General features: G+C 45.7%; 1 protein-coding gene across 1 annotated transcript in view; it reads right to left on the reverse strand.

Moving 5' to 3' along the window:
- The window catches only part of OLFM4 (olfactomedin 4), a 44,554-nt gene that overhangs the window by 10,912 nt on the left and 10,133 nt on the right, over positions 1-23,509 (reverse strand). The window contains exons 4-5 of the mRNA XM_032226953.1: positions 14,015-14,227; positions 11,670-11,823 (exon numbers count right to left, since the gene is read on the reverse strand). Of these exons, the coding sequence (XP_032082844.1) occupies positions 11,670-11,823; positions 14,015-14,227 (367 nt within the window). The remainder of the gene's footprint in view (positions 1-11,669; positions 11,824-14,014; positions 14,228-23,509) is intronic.

A 23,509-nucleotide genomic window follows, 5' to 3' on the forward strand; every position in this document is an offset into this window, starting at 1 on the left:
GGTCCAAGGGGTTGCAAAGAGTCAGATTTGGTAAGGCCACACTTGGAATATGGCATCCAGTTTTGGTCACCACGGTGTAAAAAAGATGTGAGACTCTAGAAAGAGTGCAGAGAAGAGCAACAAAGATGGGACTGGAGACTAAAATACATGAAGAATGGTTGCAGGAACTGGGTATGTCTAGTTTAATGAAAAGAAGGACTAGGGGAGACATGATAGCAGTCTTCCAATATCTCAGGGGTTGCCACAAAGAAGAATGAGTCAAACTATTTTCCAAGGCACCTGAGGGCAGGACAAGAAGCAATGGGTGGAATCTAATCAAGGAGAGAAGCAACTTAGAACTGAGGAGAAATTTCCTGACAGTGAGAACAATTAATCAGTGGAACAGAAGTTGCCTCCAGAAGTTGTAAATGCTCCAACACTGGAAGTTTTAAAGGAGATGTTGGATAGTCATTTGTCTGGAACGGCATAGAGTTTCCTCTCTAGGCAGGGGGTTGGACTAGAAGACCTCTAAGGTCCCTTCCAACTCTGTTATTCTATTCTATTCTAACATGATTTAGTGGCTGAACCACAACCTGTAGAATATTGATTTAATAGCACCTCTACTTCCGAAAGGACCCACAGATGCACCGTTGTGTAGGAGCCTAGAAACCAATGACCATTAAGAATGAAAGCAGGGAAAGCTTTGATGTCGGAATGGTGACAATCATCCGTTCTCATGGCAAAGGTTGAACTGTCTTGTGGAGCTGCCTTAGTGAAACAGATGGAAGTGTCAAGGAATGGCCAAAAGATACTGCAGAAAGCAAATATAATTTGGCATCTGCCAAAGACTGTTTTGCTCCCTGAGTGAGCATCGAGCAGGTGCAAAGGAGAGAAGGACCTGTTTGGCTTCAACATCACTGCAAACTGAGCTAATCCCCTCGATGGGAGAGAGCCACGGGAGAAGCTTATTGTTCTGACCAAAGCTTCCTCAGCAGCACGAAGCCGAGTCCTCCTCCTGATAATCCCCTTTTATTTAATTTACGGTGAATTCCTCTCCAGCAAACTCTTTCCTCCCCCATCGTCTTTCAAGATAGTCCACAATTACCGACCTTGATCAGGCTTGGAGAGTGGGCAGGCCGATATCTTTCAGATGCCGCAGCACTTGGCAAGAATGCAAGAATGAACTAATCGCCTCCTGCAAACTCCACTCCCCTTTTGCTTCTCTTTTATTCCCTATGGGAGGGGCCATTCACCGTCCACCTGTGGCCTTACTCACAAGTCAACCCTTGTCCCTTAGCTGTTCCCTTCTCCTGGCAACTCTGTGCATGCACACTTTGGGAATAGGCTCCACCTGTTCTTCTGCCCCACTGACGTCTGACTCTGAAGGCAGCTGATAAGTGGAATATGGCTCTGGCCCCCCTCTCTGCCTCTGACACAGAGCCCTCATCAGAGCTTTCCCAGACTTCAGGACTGGCCCATCTTCCTCCCCAACCTCCTCACTCTCCGAATCTGCTGCCAGCTCCACAACAGCTTGGCTATCTCTCACAATGGTAAAACCTCTGCCGCAGTCATCAGCTTCACATATTCTCATTAGATTTATCAGCTTAGATAGCACCTGGGGTGACCTGGCACCCTTTGTTTTTTGCGCCCGCCGCCGAATTGTCAAGAAAAGAAAGAAGAAGGCAAGCAATGCCTTGGAACTAGGACGAAGCATAAAGACTCAGCATGGTTCAGAAATAATAAAACTTCCAGGAGCCTTAAAGCCAACGGTAGCCAAAAGAAATCAGCTGGCAAGGGAGCAGGTTTACGGCTATTTGGAGGATGTACTTAACTATGTGCTCACCTGTTCAAAGAGGAAATGCAAAATGGAGAGGATTCGGAGCTGCTCCTTAGAATGCAAAGAACCAGGTGCAACCTTTCCTCCCTCCGATTCCCCAAGAGAGGAAATTTAGCAAAAAGGATTTTCTTAACAACAGAGTAGAAAGCGGGGGGGGAGGGGGCACACTCTGAACATTTGGCTGCAACTGTCTGGTTCCAGGATAGAAAAACGGACAATATGGTCGGGTGTCTCCTTTAATTTATTATATCCAATCAGCTGTAAATAAGGGGAGGGGGGGGAATGGAGTTTGCATATATGCACTGATTATCAAACTAGAAGAAGCCAGTGGGTGGGTGGGAGGCAGAAAATCTGTTTGCTAAAATCAGCGCAAAGCTCACCTCATCACCATTACCGAAAAAAATATCTTCCCTGCCTGCATGAGGTTCTGGCTGCAAACAGATAAACAAACCCTTCACAAAGAGAGAATCTATCTATGCAAAATCCCTCCCTGCACAGGGAAGCATTTTCATGTGTTATTAATAAGTCTAACAAAGCCTTCTGCTTCTCCTTTATTTATTTATTTTTATCCCCCTGAATCTGCAGATATCTCAATTCAGAAAGGGGAAGAAAACAGAATTCACCTACAAAAGGCATACAAAACCTTTGCCAGACCAATTTTCGAATACAACTCATCCGCCTGAAATCCCACCTGTATATGGGACATTAATACGGGCTTCTCTTTTACGGCATCTCATAGTCCAGCTGGATGACTCCCCCCCCCCACAGCTCCCCTATTTTCAAAAAGGTTCAGGTTCAAAATTATCTAGGTCATCTTGGATTCAACTCTCCTGGCATGGTGTTAGAAAGAGTCACGATTGAACTGCAGGTGTTCATCGTGGCTCTCCAGGCAGAATAGAGGGAAACTAGATCGTCTTTATTAAAAGTAAAGCTTCCCCTCGCACATCTGTGCTAGTCGTTCCCGACTCTAGTGGGCGGTGCTCATCTCCATTTGAAAGCCGAAGAGCCAGAGCTGTCCGAAGACGTCTCTGTGGTCATGTGGTCAGCATGACATAATGCCAAAGGCCCCCGCTGTTACCTTCCCACCAAAGGTGATCCCCTATTTTTCTACTTGCATTTTTTACGTGCTTTCGAACTGCTAGGTTGGCAGAAGCTGGGACAAGTCACGGGAGCTCACTCCATTACGCGGAGCTAGGGATTCGAACCGCTGAACTGCCGACCTTTCTGATCAACAAGCTCAGTGTCTTAGCCACTGAGCCACCATGTCCCTCTATCGTCTTTATTAGCATGATATAAATCGGAAAGCTTTCATTGCCTCTTCAGGATTATCTGCCCAACATAAGTTAGAGCTTTGGGTCAAGCCCAGGTTTATGTCCTTCCCTCTACAATTTTTTTTTTGGGGGGGGGCAGGTATAACAAAGTCCCCATTTGCAGCAGGAACCTGCTCTTCTGGCATGGAGAGACTCAGGGTGTTCCTTATACGTCCTTTCTACAGTGACCTGTGACCCACCGTCATAAGTTGGCTTGCTAATAGAAGTCCTCCGTGTTATTAGGACAATCTTAGTGGCTTTTTGCCACTAAGAGAGTCGCAGCCTTTCTTTCAACTGCCGTTGCTTTACCCAGAAAAATATTCTTCTAATTTTAGGGTCTCATATAGAGAATAAGAGATTGGAAGGGACCTTGGAGGTCATCTAGTCCAACCCCCTGCTCAAGCAGGAGACCCGCTACCATTCCAGACAAATGGCTGTTCCATCTCTTCTTGAAAACCACCAGTGATGGATCAACCATAGACAAACCTGGAGACAAATCGTTCCACTGATTAATTGTTCTAAGGGTCAGGAAATTTCTAAGTTGCTTCTCTCCTTGATTAGTTTCCATCCGTTGCTTCTTGCCATGGAATCTGGTGCTTTGGAGAATAGCTTGAACCCTATCCGACCTTAAATACTGGAAGACTGCTATCTATGTCACCCCTAAGCCTTCTTTTCATTTCATACTCAATACCTTTTTATGCTTTCTATGTTGTTGTTTTTTCCTGTTTTCTCGGATGAGTGCAAGTTTATAGATGTGATATTAGTGAGTATTATTCGTTTAGCACTTGGTGTGTGGTATTTTATTCATAACATAGTTTATAATCTAATTACTTAGGCTTAAATATTTAGATGTTTAGTATTCTGCTATTTATGGTCTTTGGTGCCCTGAAGCATTCATCTGCTTCTATGAATCTTCCAGGAAAAAAAAATGGTTCTGTAGCTCAATTTGAGCGTTGCAACGTCTTACAAAAGTTGTACAACATTCTGGACAATTGTGGTGATAAATTACTACCTTCCTCCCAGAGTAACTGTTTCGTAACGTTAAATTTGAAGGATTTTAAGACCGGGGGGGGGATGTTTGAGAAGTTATAGAGATTCTCCTCTGACATGCTGTCACCCTTCACAAGAACTCAAACGCTGGCTTTCAAATGTTTTTTTTGAAAAACTTCTTAGCCCTTCTTTGAAAGAAAGAAGTGTCCTTTTCTTAGCCTTTAGAGATGGCGCGTCTGCATTTTATGTCCATATGTGTCGTCTTTTTTTCCCCCCCCTACACACTTTTGACCCAGGAGGCAAAAGGTTTGTCATCTTTCAAAGAGAAAACAAAACAATCACCTAGAAAGCAGGTAGTTTAAAGCTGCGTTTGGAAAAAAAGGAAAGGGTCTCTACTCCCCTCCCCTTCCCCCCCCCCCCAATATTTCTTTTCTCTTTTTTTCTGCTAGGGAAATATCTGAAGGTCCTTGGAGAGAAAAAAATGTGGCATGTGGCTTTTGGGTTTCTAGAGACACGTATTCCTTCATCAAGCAATTCCTTCAAAAGAGTTCTCTTTTATAGGCATAAGGGAATAAACCTAGGATTCGGTTCATATCATACGCCTTGGTAAGACCACGCTTGGAATAGCATGCATCCAGTTTTGGTCACCACTGTTTTAAAATGATGTTGAGATGCTACAAACAGTGCAGAGAAGAGCAGAAGAGACAATCAACCAGCCAGAACACAATGGCTGGAGACCATCAAACCTCACACCAGCCAGGGCGCAGAACAATTCAAAGAAGTAAAAAAGTTGTGGAGACTCTAGAAAGTGTGCAGAGAAGAGCAAGAAAGTTGATTAAGGAACTGGAAGCTAAAACACATGAAGAACAGTTGCAGGAACTGGGTATGTCTAGTGTCAGTGGCTAAGATGCTGAGCTTGTTGATCAGAAAGGTTGGCAGTTCAGCAGTTCGAATCCCGAGCGCCGCGTAACAAAGTGAGCTTGAGGTTTGAGGTTTTGAGGTTTTATTTGCATTTGTAGGCCGCCCTTTTCCCTGAGGGGACTCAGGGCGGCTCACAGAAAACCAGGGAAAGGGGAAATACAACATTGAGACAACAACACATAATAAAATAATGAGCAACATGCATACAACATTCGGGCGGGGTAGAAATCCTTATCCCCAGGCCTGACGGGCGAGCCAGTTCTTCAAGGCAGTGCGGAAGGCCTGGACGGTGGAGAGGGTACGAATCTCCACGGGGAGCTCGTTCCAAAGGGTCGGGGCTACTGCTGAGAAGGCCCTCCTCCTTGTGGTTGCCAGCCGACACTGGCTGGCTGATGGAATGCGGAGGAGGCCTAATCTATGGGATCTTATAGGTCGTAGGGAGGTAATTGGCAGAAGGCGGTCTCTCAAGTATCCAGATCCACTGCCATGTAGGGCTTTATGGGTGATCAATAGCACCTTGAAGCGCATCCGGAGATCGACAGGTAGCCAGCGCAACTCGCGGAGGATAGGTGTAATGCGGGTGAATCGGGGTGCACCCGCAATCACTCGCGCGGCTGCGTTCTGTACTAGCTGAAGTCGCCGGATGCTCCTCAAGGGCAGCCCCATGTAGAGCACGTTGCAGTATTCCAGCCTAGAGGTCACAAGGGCCCGAGTGACTGTTGTGAGGGCCTCCCGGTTCAGGTAGGGTCGCAACTGGCGCACCAGGCGTACCTGGGCGAATGCCCCCCTGGTCACAGCCGCTATATGATGGTCGAATGACAGCTGTGGATCCAGGAGGACTCCCAAGTTGCGGACCCTCTCTGAGGGGTGTAAAATTTGACCCCCCAGCCTGAGTGTTGGATTATTGGCCGAATCTTTGGGAGGAAAACACAACAGCCACTCGGTCTTTTCCGGGTTGAGCACAAGCTTGTTAATCCTCATCCAGTCCATGACGGCTTCAAGCCCCCGGTCCATCACGTCAACCGCTTCATTGATTTGGCACGGGGCGGACAGATACAATTGAGTATCGTCCGCATATTGATGGTATCTGATCCCGTGCCTACGGATGATCTCTCCCAGCGGTTTCATGTAGATGTTAAATAGTAGGGGGGATAAGACCGAACCCTGCGGCACCCCATATTTTAGGGGCCTTGGGGACGATCTCTGCCCTCCCACTAACACCGACTGCGACCTGTCCGAGAGGTAGGAGGAGAACCACCGTAACACGGTGCCCCCCACTCCCACCTCCCGCAGTCGTCGCAGAAGGATACCATGGTCGATGGTATCGAAAGCCGCTGAGAGGTCAAGGAGCTCCCATGACTTGTCCCAGCTTCTGCCAACCTAGCAGTTCGAAAGCACGTAAAAAAGTAGAAAAATAGGAACCACCTTTGGTGGGAAGGGAACAGCGTTCCGTGCGCCTTCGGCATTTAGTCATGCCGGCCACAATACCACGGAGATGTCTTTGGACACATCTTTGGACAACACTGGGAGCCAGTTATGTGACGAAACCTTCATCTTACTTGTGCCAAGGGATTGATGGTTTTATAATTTTTTCCCTGTCTGCTGTGTGTGTGTTTTTATGTTTTTATTATTCTTAATATTGTTAGCCACCCAGAGTCACGCGTCGGAGACGGGAAGACGTATAAATCTAATAAAATATATAAATAATAAAGACGGTGGTTGCAGAGGAGGTGGATGGAAGACATACCTGATTTACTTCTTCTCATGCGGAAGCTAATATATCTTCCAGAGCTGGCTCTTGGGATTGTGTGAGCTTTTTTACTAAAATTATTTCAACTTCATGGTATTGGACCTGGGTACTTGAGAGACCGCCTGCTGCCAATTACCTCCACTAGACCGATTAGATCCCACAGATTAGGCCTCCTCCGAATTCCATCCGCCGGCCAGTGTCGACTGGCGACTACCCGGAGGAGGGCCTTCTCTGTGGCTGCTCCGACCCTCTGGAACGAACTCCCCATGGAAATTCGAACCCTCACCACCCTCCAGGCCTTCCGCAAAGCCCTTAAAACCTGGCTGTTCCGACAGGCCTGGGGCTAAAGAGCTGTTGCCCCCGTCTCGAATTGGTATGACTGTTGTGTTTTAATTATGCATTGTTTTTTTATGTCGTTTTAAACTCTGTTTGTATCCCCCTTCCCTGGTTGAGTTGTGAGCCACCCTGAGTCCCCTTCGGGGGGGAAAGGGCGGCATATAAATAAAATCAACATCAACATCAACAACTGGCCCCACTTTCTTCCAGGATCCATTTCTTTGGTGAAAAGTAACTATATGGCTAAATGTCTACGGAGATTCTCAGCCCTCCAGATCATGGTTGTCCCAAAGATGCTTTTTTTCAGGAGGCAATTGGACTTTCTGGTTTTTCTCAGAGCTGAAGAAGCTCCTTGGATGAGAAGTAAAACATCTTCAAAGAAAAAGAAAGAAAGTCCAGTTGCCTCTTGGTATTGGATCTGGGTACTTGAGAGACCGCCTACTGCCAATTACCTCCACTAGATCGATAAGATCGCATAGATTAGGCCTCCTCCGAATTCCATCAGCCAGCCAGTGTAGACTGGCAACTACCCGGAGGAGGGCCTTCTCGGTGGCTGCTCCGACCCTCTGGAACGAACTCCCCATGGAGATCCGGACCCTCACCACCCTCCAGACCTTCCGCGCCGCCCTTAAAATCTGGCTATCCCGGCTGGCCTGGGGTTAAAGACTCTAACCCCTACTCGAATTGTATGACTGTTGAGTTCTTAAATGATGTAGTGCCTTTATGTTGTAAATTGTTTGTCCTTCCCCCCCCCCTTTGAACTGTGAGCCGCCCTGAGTCCCCCCAGGGAAAAGGGCGGCATACAAATAAAGTGAAACTGAAACTGAAACTGAAACTGAAAAAGCACCTTTGGGATAAGCATATGGCTCTTTGAGATGTTCAACAAAGATTGATAGGAGTGACCAGTTGCTCTGCACCCCCACAACGTCCATCTCCAATGAATTATAGAGTCAATTATGGGTCATTGGAAGGCTAGGACCTATAGAGGAGGATGTTGGCAGCTCAGAAGTGAATTGTGGGGTCCTTGGTGCTCTCTGAGCTTGATGGTTTTCTTGCAGATGTTTCATTACCCAACTGGGTAACATCATCAGTGCTAAAAGCTTCTAGCACTGATGACTGATTGGTTGGATAATGAGACTTGGTCCTTGGTGTCTCTGAACTTGGTCGTTTTCTTGCAGACATTTCATTGGCCAACTGGGTAACATCACTAGTGCTAAAAATGTCTAGCATTGGTGACTGATTAGTTGAGTAATGAAACATCTGCAACAAAATAACCAAGCTCAGAGAACACCGAAAACCCCACAAATATAATAAGGACTTTCCTCCAAAGATATTTAAAATACTCATTAACTATCTAGATCAGTGTTTCTCAACCTTGGCAACTTGAAGAAGTCCGGACATCTTCAAGTTGCCAAGGTTGAGAAACACTGATCTAGATCAAAGAATAGGCAGAGGGGAAGCCAGGAATTTGTGAGGCCAAATTGCCCCTTCTCCAATGTTGAGTTAATATGTTCTCCATATGTCCTGGCATGACAGCAACACAAAAGGCACCGACCCAATTGATAATCTGGTTGTCAACTTTAAAGGTCTTCATGACTTGGGACCAAGTTATCTGAGGGACCATCTCTTGTCAGTCACATCCACTAGAACAGGGGTGCTAAACTCAAGGCCTACGGCCAGATGTGGCTCACGATGTGGTTTACTCTCAGAATTATGAACAGGAAGAGAAAAAACACTATCTTCCAGGTGTGTGTGTGTGTGTGTGTGTTTTCAAGAGTTAAACTGGACTTTCTGGTTTTTCATTTGAAGACATTTCACTTCTCATCTAAGAAGCTTCTTCAGCTCTGACTGGATGGTGGGGAATGAAAGGATTTAAATTCCTGGCAGTCCTGTGGTCATTAGTACCCTTTCCATTCTCCACCATTCAGTCAGAGCTGAAGAATCTTCTTGGATGAGAAGCAAAACATCTACGAAGAAAGCCAAGAAATTCCAGTTGCCTCTTGAAAAAAAGCACCTTCGGGACAACCCTGGCTGAGGATCTCCATAGATTCATTTATCTCCTAGTTGCGATAACAGGAATCAATTCTGCAAACGTATCCTTCTCAACTTTTGGAAGAGCTGAAAAGCTAGGCCGTATCTGGATAAAATCGATAGAAATAGATCTGGATAAAATCTATTCCCATTGCCCCTAAACGTCAACAGGAACTTGATGGGATACAATGAATTGGTCAGTGAGTTCTCCCTCATGTAGCTAACTTCACACGTATTGAATATACATTGGTGCAAAACTGCCAAATAAAGAGTTCTTCACCTTGTGGATTACCGCGTGTTACACGCTAAGAATTCTGCACCGATCTTAACCAGAGTTGGAGAAGATGCGTTAAGACAGTGGTTCCCAAACTTGGCAACTTTAAGACTTGTGGACTTCAACTCCCAGAATTCTCCAGCCAGCAGAGCTTAAAGTTGCCAAGTCTTAAAGTTGCCAAGTTTGGGAACCACTGCGTTAAGAGATGCATAAAAGGACCATCAAAATGAGGAATAATTTGGAACAATTCCCCAGGGTTATAACCAGTGACGCTTTTAAGCTGAGAGAGAGAGAAAAAAAAACAATGCATCTAAAGAGGCAGCTTGATAGAGAGGTATAAATTTATGCATCCCATCCGGGGTGGGGGGGAAATAGATGAAGGCTTCTTTTTATTATTCTTTTGTCATAATAGACACATCGTGGGTCACCCAATGTTGCTAAATGGTTGTTGATTGGGGAAAGACAAAAGGAGCTACTTTATCACCCAGCCTGTACGTGAATTACAGTATTTGCTTCCAAAAAAGAAGGAATAATGGCTGACTTTAATAGCTTTAAAAGCAGATGAAACAAATTCATAAAGGAAATGGCCTGTCAATAGCTATTAGTGTCAGGAGCCCCATATATAACTTCAAAATTTCCAGGCCGGGAGAAATGGAATGTTTCAATTTTGCGCTGGTTGCATTTGTTTATTCAGCCCTTTTAAATCGGCTTTTTATGCCAGATTATTTTCTGACGTAATGGACATGTCAGTTTCATTCTTTTTCTTGGTTCTAATCTGCCCTTTGGATTTGGTTGCGTTTTATTTCTTGAGTGCTTATTAATTTATTAATTCCATTTATATCGCCCTCCCCCCATGGGCAATTTTAATCTCACCACTTGCAAACACCTTGTCCGTTGCCAGTCAATATAACCAAGGACCGTGTTGGCACCAAACTCTGGATTTTAACATGCCAAAAAGTAGACAGACTGGAGGAGACTCTGTTCAATCAAATCTATTGATTGGGGATGTCTAGTTTAATGAAAAGAAGGACTAGGGAAGACATGATAGCAGCCTTCCAATATCTCAGGGTTTGCCACAAAGAAGAGGGAGTCAAGCTATTCTCCAAAGCACCTGAGGGCAGAACAAGAAGCAACGGGTGGAAACTAATCAAGGAGAGAAGCAGCTTAGAACTGAGGAAGAATTTCATGACAATGACAACAATTCACCAGTGGAATGGATTGCCTTCAGAAGTTGTGGGTGCTCCATCACTGAAGGTTTTCAAGAAGAGATTGGACAACTATCTATCTGAAATGGTATAGGATATCCTGCTTGAGAGAGCCGAGGTGGCACAGGTGGTTAAATGCAGCACTGCAGGCTACTTCAGCTGACTGCAGTTCTGCAGTTCGGCTGTTCTAATCTCACCGGCTCAAGGTTGACTCAGCCTTCCATCCTTCCGAGATGGGTAAAATGAGGACCCGGATTGTTGTTGGGGGCAATATGCTGACTCTGTAAACCGCTTAGAGAGGCCTGAAAGGCCTATGAAGCGGTATATAAGTCTACTGCTATTGCTATTGCTATTGCTATATAAGTCTAACTGCTATTGCTATTGCTATTGTGTAGAGGGTTGGACTAGAAGACCTTCAAGATCCCTTACAACTCTGTTATTCTATTCCAGTGATGGCTAACCTTTTTGTCGCCACATGCCAATAGCGCAAACGCACACATGCCCCCACCCATAATGCAATACGTGTGTATCACCCCCACATGTACCTTGCCCCCCCGTGCATGCATGTATGACCCCCTACCCTCCTTCCCCCCACGACACCCCCCCCTGAGCCCCATTCCCTGCAGCCTCCTGGGACCAAAAATGGACCACAAGGGGGCATTGCACACACACACGCCCCCGCGCTCCCCCTGCCCTCCCCACATGCTCGCATATCTCCCACATCCGCCCAGCCTGCCCCCATGCTCTGTCTGCCACCTGTGGCATGCGTGCCATAGCTTTGCCATCACGGTTCTATTCTGATCTTTATTGTTCTTCTTTCTCAGTCCTTGCAGGGCAAACTGGAGAAGACCATCAGTTGAATTGTTGGGTTTAGGGGGGCGACATCATAACCCAGATTTAGGAAATGATCCTTTGTTGATTTTTACTAGCGCCCCCCCCCCCCCCGAGCAAGCAACCCAGCCCCCCCCCTCCTTTCCTGCATCCACTCCCTGCTGCTCACATTTCCATTTCCAAAACAAATTTAAAAACTGCTCACCAGGTGGGAAGTAGGGATGTTGGACGGTCTGGTTTCGAGCCTTCTCACACTCCTCCAACTTAGCCCGCAGCGCGGCAACTTCCCGGCGAACCGCAAGGACGTTATTCTTATCGAACACTTCCAGTCCATTCACCATGACGCTCAAATTCCTAATCTGGGTAAAATGAAAACGGTTCTTTGGATTATTTTTCAGTGTTTCAGACGTTTGGCAGGTGCTGGAGGAGGTTCAGCCTGACTCAAGGGAAACCTTAGCTTTCTTGCACACGTATTTTCACACAAATTTGCCTTGAAGAGCCTAAACAGGAGGACCTCAATTTACAACAGTCCATTGAGTGACTGTTCGAAGTTACGACATCACTGAAAAAAGGGGGCTTATGAACGTTTTTCACTTCTACCGCCGTTGCAGCATCTCCAGAATCATGTGATCAAAATTCAGATTCTTGGCAACTGGCATGTACTTACGACAGTTGCAATGTCCTGTTGTCGTGCGATCTCCCCATTTTGCGACTTTGTGACATGCAAAGTCAAGCCGGATTCCCTTAACAACTGTGTTACTAACTTAATAACTGCAGCGACTCACTTAACAAATGGAGCCAGCAGAGTCGTAAAAATGGGGCAAAACTCACTTAACAACTGTTTCGCTTAACAGCAGAAATTTTGGGCTCAACTGTGGTCGTAAGTCGAGGACTATCTGTAAAGAGCCGTGGTGGTGCAGTGGTTAGAGTGAAGTACTGCAGGCAACTTCTGCTGACTGCCAGCTGCCTGCAAATTGGCATTTTGAATCTCACCAGGCTCAAGGTCGACTCATCCTTCCATCTTTCTGAGGTGGGTAAAATGAGGACCCAGATTGTTGGGGGCAAGAGGCTGACTCTGTAAATCGCTTAGAGAGGGCTGTAAAAGCACTATGAAGCGGTATAGAAGTCTTAGTGCTATTGTTATTGCAGGCTAATTCTGCCCACAGTCAGGAGTTCAATCCTGACTGGCTCAAGGTTGACTCAGCCTTCCATCCTTCAGAGGTGGGTAAAATGAGAGCCCAGATTGTTGGGGGCAAGAGGCTGACTCTGTAAACCGCTTAGAGAGGGTTGTAAAAGCACTGTAAAGTGGTATATAAGTCTAAGTGCTATTGCTATTGCTACACAGATCTATAAGCGTTGAACTCCAAATTTGTTTGCTCTTGTTTGTGTTATTATGATATATATTTTAATCTGCTGAACCAGCTTCCCTTTTGCACATATTCCATTTTTGTTGCTACAACAAGCACCGCTTTCCAGCCACAGGTAGGTCCATGAAGCGTGAACCAAACTACTATTCTTAAAACCTCAAACATGAAGTCAAGTATGAGACAATTCGAGGAATATTAGCTCTCTGTGGGCAATTTCCAATTTCTTCCACAATATCAGTAACAAAAAAGCGATAACAAATTGCCTTTCTGTATGGCTTCCAAGAAAGCTATGTATTATATCAGCAGGAGCTTTTATTTACTGGGACAACTTCCACCAGATGCTCGTCCTTGTATCTCTAAGTGATTTGGGTCCCTGCTCCTGGGTGTTTATTCTTCCTGACTTCAGCTGTTTTGAACTTTTTCACATTTGCTGTCTCTCCCTCAAGGCCCATAAGTTTTGTCACCCCTAAAATAAACTTTCCTCTATTTTATTTTATTTTTAGTTTGGGGTGTTGCAGACCAAGATGCAATCCTATCCAACATCTTTTCTTGAGAAGACTTCTAAGGGAAGAAAAGGAGGAAGAAGAAAGTAGGACCACGCCTAGAATCCTGCATCCAGTTTTGGTCACCACGCTATAAAAAAGATCTTGAGACTCTAGAGAAAGTGCAGAGAAGAGCAACAAAGATGATTAGGGGACTGGAGGCTAAAACATATGAACGGTTGCAGGAACTGGGCATGGCTGGTCTAGGGAAGAGAAGGACCAAGGGAGACATGATGACAGTCTTCCAATATTTGAGGGGCTGCTACAGAGAGGAGGGAGTCAAGCTATTCTCCAAAGCACCTGAAGGCCAGACAATGAACAATGGATGGAAACTGAACAAGGAGAGATTCAACCTGGAAATAAGGATAAATTTTCTGACAGTGAGAACAATCAGCCAATGGAATAGAAGTTGCCTTCAGAAGTTGTAAGACTTCCATCACTGGAAGCTTTCAAGAAGAGACTGGACTACCATCTGTCAGAAATGGTCTAGGGTCTCCTACTTGTAATGAGGGTTGGACTAGATGACCTACTAGATGAATTACCGCCCAACTCCTGATTATTCATTCAAAAGTGATGGACCACTCCATGAGGGACACAGGAGGCTCGAACGAATCAAGAGAAAGCCCAAGAAAAGATTTTACCTCGACATACAACTGCTCCACCAACACGTTGCTTCCCGTAAGCGACGTCTTCAGCTGGACAATCAACCTCTCCATCTCCGTGATTTCCAGTTTGATTAATTCGAAATCCAACTCTGTGTAAGTTATGCTGGACTTCTCCATGTGCTCAATCTTGACGGTTAAATTTTGAATCTTTTTTTCGTAGAGCGTGATTAATTCGGTGTACTGGCTCACCTGTAAGCAGGTAAAGAAAAAGGCATTCCATCTGAGTCAATCTCTCAAAGACACTTTTCAGAAGACAAAAGTTTGGCCCTGTTGTCTCTTTAGAATCTCACCGAGATCAAAGAGCCGAGATGGTGCAGTGGTTAAATGCAGCACTGCAGGCTACTTCAGCTGACTGCAGTTCTGCAGTTCAGTGGTTCAAATCTCACCGGCTCAGGGTTGACTCAGCCTTCCATCCTTCCGAGATGGGTAAAATGAGGACCCGGATTGTTGTTGGGGGCAATATGCTGACTCTGTAAACCGCTTAGAGAGGGCCGAAAGCCCCATGAAGCGGTATATAAGTCTAACTGCTATTGCTATTGCTAAAGAAAGAGAAAGAGAGGAGAGAGAAAGAAAAAGAGAGAAAGAAAAAGAGAGAGAGAAAGAAAGAGAGAGAAAAAGAGAGAGAGGAGAGAGAAAGAGAGAGAATGAAAAAGAGAGAGAAAAAGAGAGAAAGAAAGAGAAAGTGAGGAGAGAGAAAGAAAAAGAGCCGAGGTGGCGCAGTGGTTAGGGTGCAGCACTGCAGGCCACTTCAGCTGACTGTTATCTGCAATTCAGCGGTTCAAATCTCACCGGCTTGAGGTTGGCTCAGCCTTCCATCCTTCCGAGGTGGGTGAAATGAGGACCCAGACTGTGGGGGCAATATGCTGACTCTGTAAACCACTTAGAGAGGGCTGAAAGCCCTATGAAGCGGTATATAAGTCTAACTGCTATCGCTATTGCTAAACTACGATCGCAGCCACTGAGCACAGAAGTTTAGCTAAATGAGTCTTTATTTATAGACTCATAGCTAAGATTACAGATGAAAGATCTTTGATAAAGTAAATAATCTGTAGAATAGGGGATGGGGGAAGCATTATCATTTTATCAGAAACATTCTTCCCACTTTTTGTAACCAAAGACAACAAAAAGTGCAGCAAAATGTCACCAGGTTATTATTATTATTTTTATCCAAGCCCTCCACTATTTTATTTCTTCTTCTCCTTTTAAAAGTTAATCTGATGAAATCCTCTCGGAATGATTTCCAACACCATGCAAAAAAAAAAAAAAAAGGACTGGGGGTTTTTTGGGGGGAAGAAGTATCTCTGCGTAATGATGTCATGATGGATTATGCACGGGCAATTGGCCACGAAATCTACAGCTCTGCATCTGCACCGTTTTCAGGTCAACAGCTTGACATGCAGCCTGAAGGATGCTAAGCAGCAGGTAGGCTGTGGTGCAATTGATCAAAGGGCACCCAGATCACAGCTGGTTCAAGAGCTTTCCCTGGCTGAGATGGGAAACTGAATCAGTGGTGAAATTCACCTTTTTTTTTTTACTACCGGTTCTGTGGGTTTGGCTTGGTGGGTGTGGCAGGGGAAGGATACTGCAAAATCTCCAATTCCTCTCCACTCCAGGGGAAGGATACTATAAAATCCCCATTTCCTCCCCACTCCAGGGGAAGGATATTGCAAAATCTCCATTCTCTTCCCACTTCAGGGGAAGGATACTGTAAAATCTCCATTCCCTCCCCACTCCAGGGGAAGGATATTGCAAAATCTCCATTCTCTTCCCACTTCAGGGGAAGGATACTGTAAAATCTCCATTCCCTCCCCACTCCAGGGGAAGGATATTGCAAAATCTCCATTCTCTTCCCACTTCAGGGGAAGGATACTGTAAAATCTGCATTCCCTTCCCACTCCAGGGGAAGGATACTGCAATAATCCCCATTCCCTCCCCACTCCAGGGGAAGGATACTGTAAAATCCCCATTCCCTCCCCACTCCAGGGGAAGGAAATACTATAAAATCTCCATTTCCTCCCCACTCCAGGGGAAGAATACTGCAAAATCCCCATTCCCTCCTCACTCTAGGGAAAGAATATTGCAAAATCCCCATTCCTTCCCCACTCCAGGGAGAAGGTTACTGCAAAATCTCCATTCTCTCCCCGCTCCAGAAAGTCCACTTGCCTCCTAAAAAAAGCACCCTCGGGACTATGATAAATGTGCATTTTGGAACCACAATGCAAGATTTCCCTCTCTCTTTTTTTGTGCTTTCATTGCTCTGCCACAGCTCACATTTTCATCCTCTGCCCTTCTGTGGACACCAATGAATTCACCCCAAGCCACAGTTGCAACCAGGAAGTCAATAAAAACCAAACGGAGATTTAGTATCCTGAAATTAAATCCCTGTTTATTCACTGACCTGTCACCCAAAGCCAAAAACAAGCCAACCACTTTGTATGAATTAATGAAGATGTAGCTCACTTACCAAATTCCCTCCAGGGATAGCAACACATCTTGGCTGGGTAGGTCCTTGATACAGCTAGTCCTCGACTTACAGCAGTTCATTTAGTTCAAAGTTACGACGACACTGAAAAAGTGACTTATGACCATTCTTCCCAGTTACGGCCTTGCCAGCATCCCCACAATCGTCTGATCAAAGATCAAACGCTTGTCAACAGTCTCGTATTTATGACCGTTGCTATGTCCAAAAGTCACATGATCCCTTTGTCAGGCCTGCAATTATATTCCTTTTAGAATTTTGGCCTGCCACACTTTCTCTTATTTCATTATGCTGTTTCATTAGTATAGTTGATGGGAGAGGGGAATAGAAAGGAGTAGGATTGTGGAATGTGTTGTTGTCATTCTTTACTAGAAGCCAAGTCATCTTTTATCTCTGCACTTTTACACCTGACCGGAAGCAGCTGGGTGTGGATGCCAGTGTGGAAGAAGAAGATTGGACCATGTGATGAATTGTGGGTGTGGGGGCAAGATCATGAACTTTTAACTGGGTGGGATTCTGATGTAATTTCCAGAATTGGGATTAACACAGGTGTGCTAAGATGTCTGCTTTATTAAATTGGAACTTTAAGGATCGTTTTGCCTTGGACTCTGATTTAATTCTACATGATACTTGGAATGCTGACACCCTTTACTTAATGGAGAAGCCAGATTCGCTTAACAAATGGGTTACTAACTTATCAACCGCAGTGATTTCCTCCACAATGGAGGCAGGAAAGGTCTAAAAATGGGGCACTTAACAAATGGCTTACTTAACCACAGAAATGTTGGGGTTAGTTGTGGTCGTAAGTTGAAGACTAGCTGTATATTGAGGGGGAAGAAACCCGCATCAAAAGTGCTAGGAAAATCTTGAGACAAACAACCAGCCAAAAAGGGAAGGAAAAGACCTGAGCATCTCCCCATCAGCAATCACCCTCCAGATCAGCATAGATGAAGTCCAAGGTCAACTTCAGACCAACAATCAAGAAGCAAATAATTCCCCCATCAGGAAACTGCCAAAGAAGCCAACAGCAAACAGGCCCATCAAAGAACCTCTAAGATTTCCCCCACCACCAGGGCAAGACACTAGAATATAAATTGACAATTAACCCAACTCCTTATCAGTACTGATGATGTTACCTAGTTGGGTAATGAAACATCTGCAAGAAAACAAGCACCAAGGATCCCTTAGTCCTCCTCCTCTCTGCAAACCCCACTCTCTTCTAGCCCTGATGATGTTACCTAGTTTGCACCATGAAATGTCTGCAAGAAAACAAGCAAGCTCAGAGAGCACCAAGGACTCCCCAAGTCCTCCTCCCCCTCCTCCTCTTCCTCCTTGCAACCTCCTCCTCCTCCTCCTCCTCCTCCTCCCTGCAAACTCCACTCCCTTCTAGCACTGATGATGTTACCTAGTTTGCACCATGGAATGTCTGCAAGAAAACAAGCAAGCTCAGAGCACCAAGGACTCCCCAAGTCCTCCTCCCCTTCCTCCTCTTCCTCCTTGCAACCTCCTCCTCCTCCTCCCTGCAAACTCCACTCCCTTCTAGCACTGATGATGTTACCTAGTTTGCATCGTGAAATGTCTGCAAGAAAATCACCAAGCTCAGAGAGCACCAAGGACTCCCCAAGTCCTCCTCCTCTTCCTCCTTCCAACCTCCTCCTCCTCCTTTCTGCAAACTCCACTCCCTTCTAACACCGATAATGTTCCCTAGCTGGGTAATGAAATCTGCAAAAAATAACCAAGTTCAGAGAGTATCAATGACTCCCCCAGTCCTCCTCCTCCTCCTCCTCCTCCTCCTCCTCCTCCTCCTCCTCCTCCTCCTCTCTGCAAACTCCACTCCCTTCTAGCACTGATGATACCTAGTTTGCATCGTGAAATGTCTGCAAGAAAACCACCAAGCTCAGAGAGCACCAAGGACCCCACAGTCCTCCTCCTCTTCCCCTCCTTCCCCTCCTCTTCCTCCTCCTCCTGGGCACAATGAGAACAACACTCCATATTGGTGACAGGGAAGGGCATCCGGCCAATAAACACTCTGCTAGTGCTATTCAGTTGCCCAGACTCCACCCTGCAAGGGATTATGGGGTCCCTAAAACAAGATGATGATGTATGTAGGCTTGATCAAACAGATCATCTTCATCTGCGTGGGATCCTGATTCTTCACGCCTAAAAATCTCACCCAGGGATCTACTTTAAACTCAACCCCAAAGTCTGTTTTTCCTACTTTGCAGTTGACTTCCCTTCTAAGCGATTCCGAGCACAGAATCAAACCCCAGAAACTGAAGTATTTTAATGGATGGCCGTGTCAAGATAACAAATAGCATTAAGCAAATCCTCAGCCAAAGGGACTCTGGTGAGAGATTACAAAAGCAATATAGGACAAGTTGTAAGAACCCCCACAACATGATGGTTGTGCTGTGATGGTTGAAAAGACACACACAGACGCACACACCCCTTCGGATAAAAGCGAATGTCCTCGTGCTCCTTTTGTCTCCGAGCCATTTCCAAGAAGAGTGATGCGTTTATGAAAGGCATCAATCACTCAGTTCTGGCAAAGAGCGGCTCGAACGGCGTGTTCATTCAGAAGAAATGTGCATTAAACACCACTTCCAAATAGTCTTAACCCTGAGATACAATGAGCAACCCTGAAAAAATTCTCTTGTGTTGTTGGAGGGTTTTTTTGTCCTCTCCGTATTAAAAAAATGTCAAAACTAAATCAATCTCTTTGACGCCACCGTAGCAAAGCAACCAAAAGCATTTCCCTCACATTGGATAACGCAGCGTTCTGCATTTGGGTTGGTGTGTTTTGCCACGCAACTTGGCTCAAACGGCCCCCAAACAGATTTGCAAAGCAACAAAGCTGGGTGGGTTGTTGTTGTTGTTTTTCATTCTGTTCTACAGATTGAATCTGTCATCTGCACCTCTATAACTGTCTGGTTTGCCTCTGCAACTGAACAAGACAGACAGAGACTTCAACGGATAATTAGAACTGCAGAAAAAGCAATGGCTACCATTGCTGCCTTCCGTTGAGAACCTGTACGCTGCGCGAGTCAAAAAGGGGGCTGGGAAAATATCTATAGACCCTTCACATCCTGGACATGGGGGTTGGACTAGAAGACCTTCAAGATCCCTTTCAGCTCAATTCTGATTTCTGGGGATAACAGAAGGAGAGAACAGGGGCTCTTCTTGAACAGTGGGCTGGACTAGAAGACCTCTGAGGTCCCTTCCAGTTCTATTCTGATTCTGACTTCCTGGGTTAGCAGAAGGAGAGGATAGGGTTTCCTCTTGAGCAGTGGGCTGGACTAGAAGACCTCTGAGGTCCCTTCCAGCTCTATTCTGATTCTGACCTCTGGAGGTAGCAGAAGGAGAGGATAGGGTTTCCTCTTGAGCAGTGGGCTGGACTAGAAGACCTCTGAGGTCCCTTCCAGCTCTATTCTGATTCTGACCTCTGGAGGTAGCAGAAGGAGAGGATATGGTTTCCTCTTGAACAGTGGGCTGGACTAGAAGACCTCCGAGGTCCCTTCCAGCTCTATAGCAATAGCAATAGCAGTAGACTTATATACCGCTTCATAGGCCTTTCAGGCCTCTCTAAGCGGTTTACAGAGAGTCAGCATATTGCCCCCAACAATCTGGGTCCTCATTTTACCCACCTCGGAAGGATGGAAGGCTGAGTCAACCCTGAGCCGGTGAGATTTGAACCGCTGACCTGCTGATCTAGCAGTAGCCTGCAGTGCTGCATTTAACCACTGCGCCACCTTGGCTCTTAATCTATTCTGATTCTGACCTCTGGCGGTAGCAGAAGGAGAGGATAGGGTTTCCTCTTGAACAGTGGGCTGGACTAGAAGACCTCTGAGATCCCTTCCAGTTCTATTCTGATTCTGACTTCCTGGGTTAGCAGAAGGAGAGGATAGGGTGTCCTCTTGAGCAGTGGGCTGGACTAGAAGACCTTCGAGGTCCCTTCCATCTCTATTCTGATTCTGACCTCTGGGGATAGCAGAAGGAGAGGACATCTGGTCTTGAGTCACTCCATTCCTATTCCTGAAATAAAGTTATTGTTTTAGAAAAGTGTCTCTGAGTCTGATTCCAGCTCTTGATTTATAAGGGAAGATTTATCAGAGATAGATTGCAAAATAGAATGTTCTCTTCATTCGTGAAGGAACTCTTGGGAAAACGAATGGCCAGGGCAGTCATTGACTAAAAAAAGGGAAACGCCATGGCTAGGGTTTTGATTTGAAGATCCCAGATGAACTCATAAATCATCTTGCTAATCTGCTTCCCTTGTCGCCTCCATTCACTTCCTTCCTAAGTAATACAATGCACCTCCGAATTCAATGCGCTCGTGTCTGTATGCTGTTCCATGCAACTAAGGCCATTTCCCACCGCATAATGCAAACAAGGGAGTTTGAAGGAGTCTATGGCAAAGACATAAGGTAAAGGTTCCCCTCGCACATATATGCTAGTTGTTCCTGACTCTAGGGGGCGGTGCTCATCTTAGTTTCTAAGCCAAAGAGCCAGCACTGTCCGAAGATGTCTCTGTAGTCATGTGGCTGGCATGACTAAACACCGAAAGTTCATGGAATGCTGTTACTTTTCCACTAAAGGTGGTTCCTATTTTTCTACTTGCATTTTTATGTGTTTTCGAACTGCTAGATTGGCAGAAGCTGGGACAAGTAACGGGAGCTCACTCCATTATGCGACACTAGGCATTTGAACTGCTAAACTCCTGAACTTTCTGATTGACAAGCTCAACGTTTTAACCTCTGAGCCACCGTGTTCCCATTGGGGGTAGGTAAAGGTTTCTCTCGCACATCTGTGCTAGTCATTCCCAACTCTAGGGGGTGGTGCTCATCTCCGTCTCAAAGCCGAAGAGCCAGCGCTGTCCGAAGACGTCTCCATGGTCATGTGGCCCGCATGACTCAATGCCGAAGGCACATGGAACACTGTTCCCTTCCCACCAAAGGTGGTTCCTATTTTTCTACTTGCATTTTTAAAAAGTACTTTCGAATTGCTAGGTTGGCAGAAGCTGGGGGAGGTAACAGGAGCTCACTCCATTATGCGGCACTAGGGATTCGAACCACTGAACTGCCGACCTTTCTGATCGACAAGCTCAGCGTCTTAGCCACTGAGCCACTGCGTCCTCTTTGGGGGGGGGGGGGTAACTATGGGGATATGTATAGGTAATTATGTATGCATGTATGGGGGCATGTATAGGTAACTCTGGTATCTTTTGGGGGGTCCTAGGGTGTTGTCCCATGTCTCACACATGCGTCCCATCGCTTCCGACATAAGGATCAAAACAAAATCCTTTTTTTTTAATTCTCAGTTTCCATATTTGGATGAAAAATATGCAGTCTTTCAATTAGGGTTTCAGGAGTCTCCAACGCCTTCAGCCCCTTCCTTCTTCTATGTGCGTGTGTGTGTGTTGTTTTTTCCCTTTCGAAATGAGTAAACGTCTCTCTGATTATACTGGGCGAGAAAATTATGAATATTTATGGCCGGGAATTTATAATTGAGTGCTCTGTCTTTTTTCCTTCTGATTAATTCAAGGACACTTCATTCAGTGCCACCGATGCCAGGCTGCTGGAGCAGGCAAGCCACTTCTCCCGGATACCTAATTGTAAACCCTGCCGTTTCAAACGCCCTGCGAAGGGGGCGGGTGGGGGGGGAGGCTCCCCATCTTCTCCCATCCAGGTTTTCTGGAGATTGAAGAGCTGGGGAATTATTTAGGGTGGGTTTTCCTCCTTTGAATTTATTTATTTTTGCAAAGGAAACAACGGCCAACTCCACAGAGCCAACAACAACACACCATGGAACTAAGGAGCTTAGTTTTAATTAAAAAGGCATTAGGAAACCTGTCTCGCTGTCACCCAGCTTCAGAGTGTAGGGAGTCAGCACCCACCCCTCTCCTAGGAAAATGAGATATTTTAGGGAATATGAAAAGGGCAGAATATTTCCCTTAAAAGGGAGGCAGAAACTCATCCCTGCCACACCTTTGTCAATGGGCCATTAAGGTTCCAGCCAGTGTATTCTACATAACAATAGCAATAGCAATAGCAGTTAGACTTATATACCGCTTCATAGGGCTTTCAGCCCTCTCTAAGCGGTTTACAGAGTCAGCATATCGCCCCCACAGTCTGGGTCCTCATTTTACCCACCTCGGAAGGATGGAAGGCTGAGTCAACCTTTGAGCCGGTGAGATTTGAACTGCAGATAGCAGTCAGCTGAAGTGGCCTGCAGTACTGCACTCTAACCACTGCACCACCTCGGCTCTAAAAAGATCTACCTCCTTCAGGCAGAGCCATAGTAGGAATTGCCCAAAACCCTCTACCCATCTCACCACATGGGAAACGTTTAGCATTCAGGGGGAAACCAAGAACTGGGTAAGTTCAACTTAAGAAACCTGTGGTATCTTAGAGAGGGAAGAGTGATGGATAATTGAAAAGGCTTAAGTGCTTTTCGCTGACATTCCTCTCACATAAATAACACAGATAATGCAGCCAGGTTGAGGTCAGGACTTTGGGGTAGGATGCTCTTTTACAAAGTCTTGCAGCCCTGTTGTAGTTCCTCCAGCTGCTACAGCAGAGGAAGATAGTGTGACATGACCTGGCTTCATTTTTCGGGCACTGAACCGGTAGTAATGCCAACAGGAACCCACCCCTAGAGACAGCTAACGGTCACTGTTACAAGATCCAGGGCTTTTCAAGAAAAAGGAGTACAGCATTCTAAACTGGCAGTCCTTAGCTTCTTGGATGCTATCTATCTATCTATCTATCTATCTATCTATCCATCCATCCATCCATCCATCCATCCATCTACTCATCCAACTATCCATCTATCCATCTCTCTGACTGTTATCATCTGTCTGTCGTCATCCACCTATCCATGTCTGTCTGTCTGTCCGTCCATCCGTCCGTCCGCTCATCCAACTATCCATCTATTCATCTCTCTATCTGTTATCATCTGTCTGCCTGTCTATCTCTCTATCTAATCTATCCATC

Source organism: Thamnophis elegans, chromosome 11 (assembly GCF_009769535.1).
Source record: "Thamnophis elegans isolate rThaEle1 chromosome 11, rThaEle1.pri, whole genome shotgun sequence".
Classification (NCBI taxonomy): domain Eukaryota; kingdom Metazoa; phylum Chordata; class Lepidosauria; order Squamata; family Colubridae; genus Thamnophis; species Thamnophis elegans.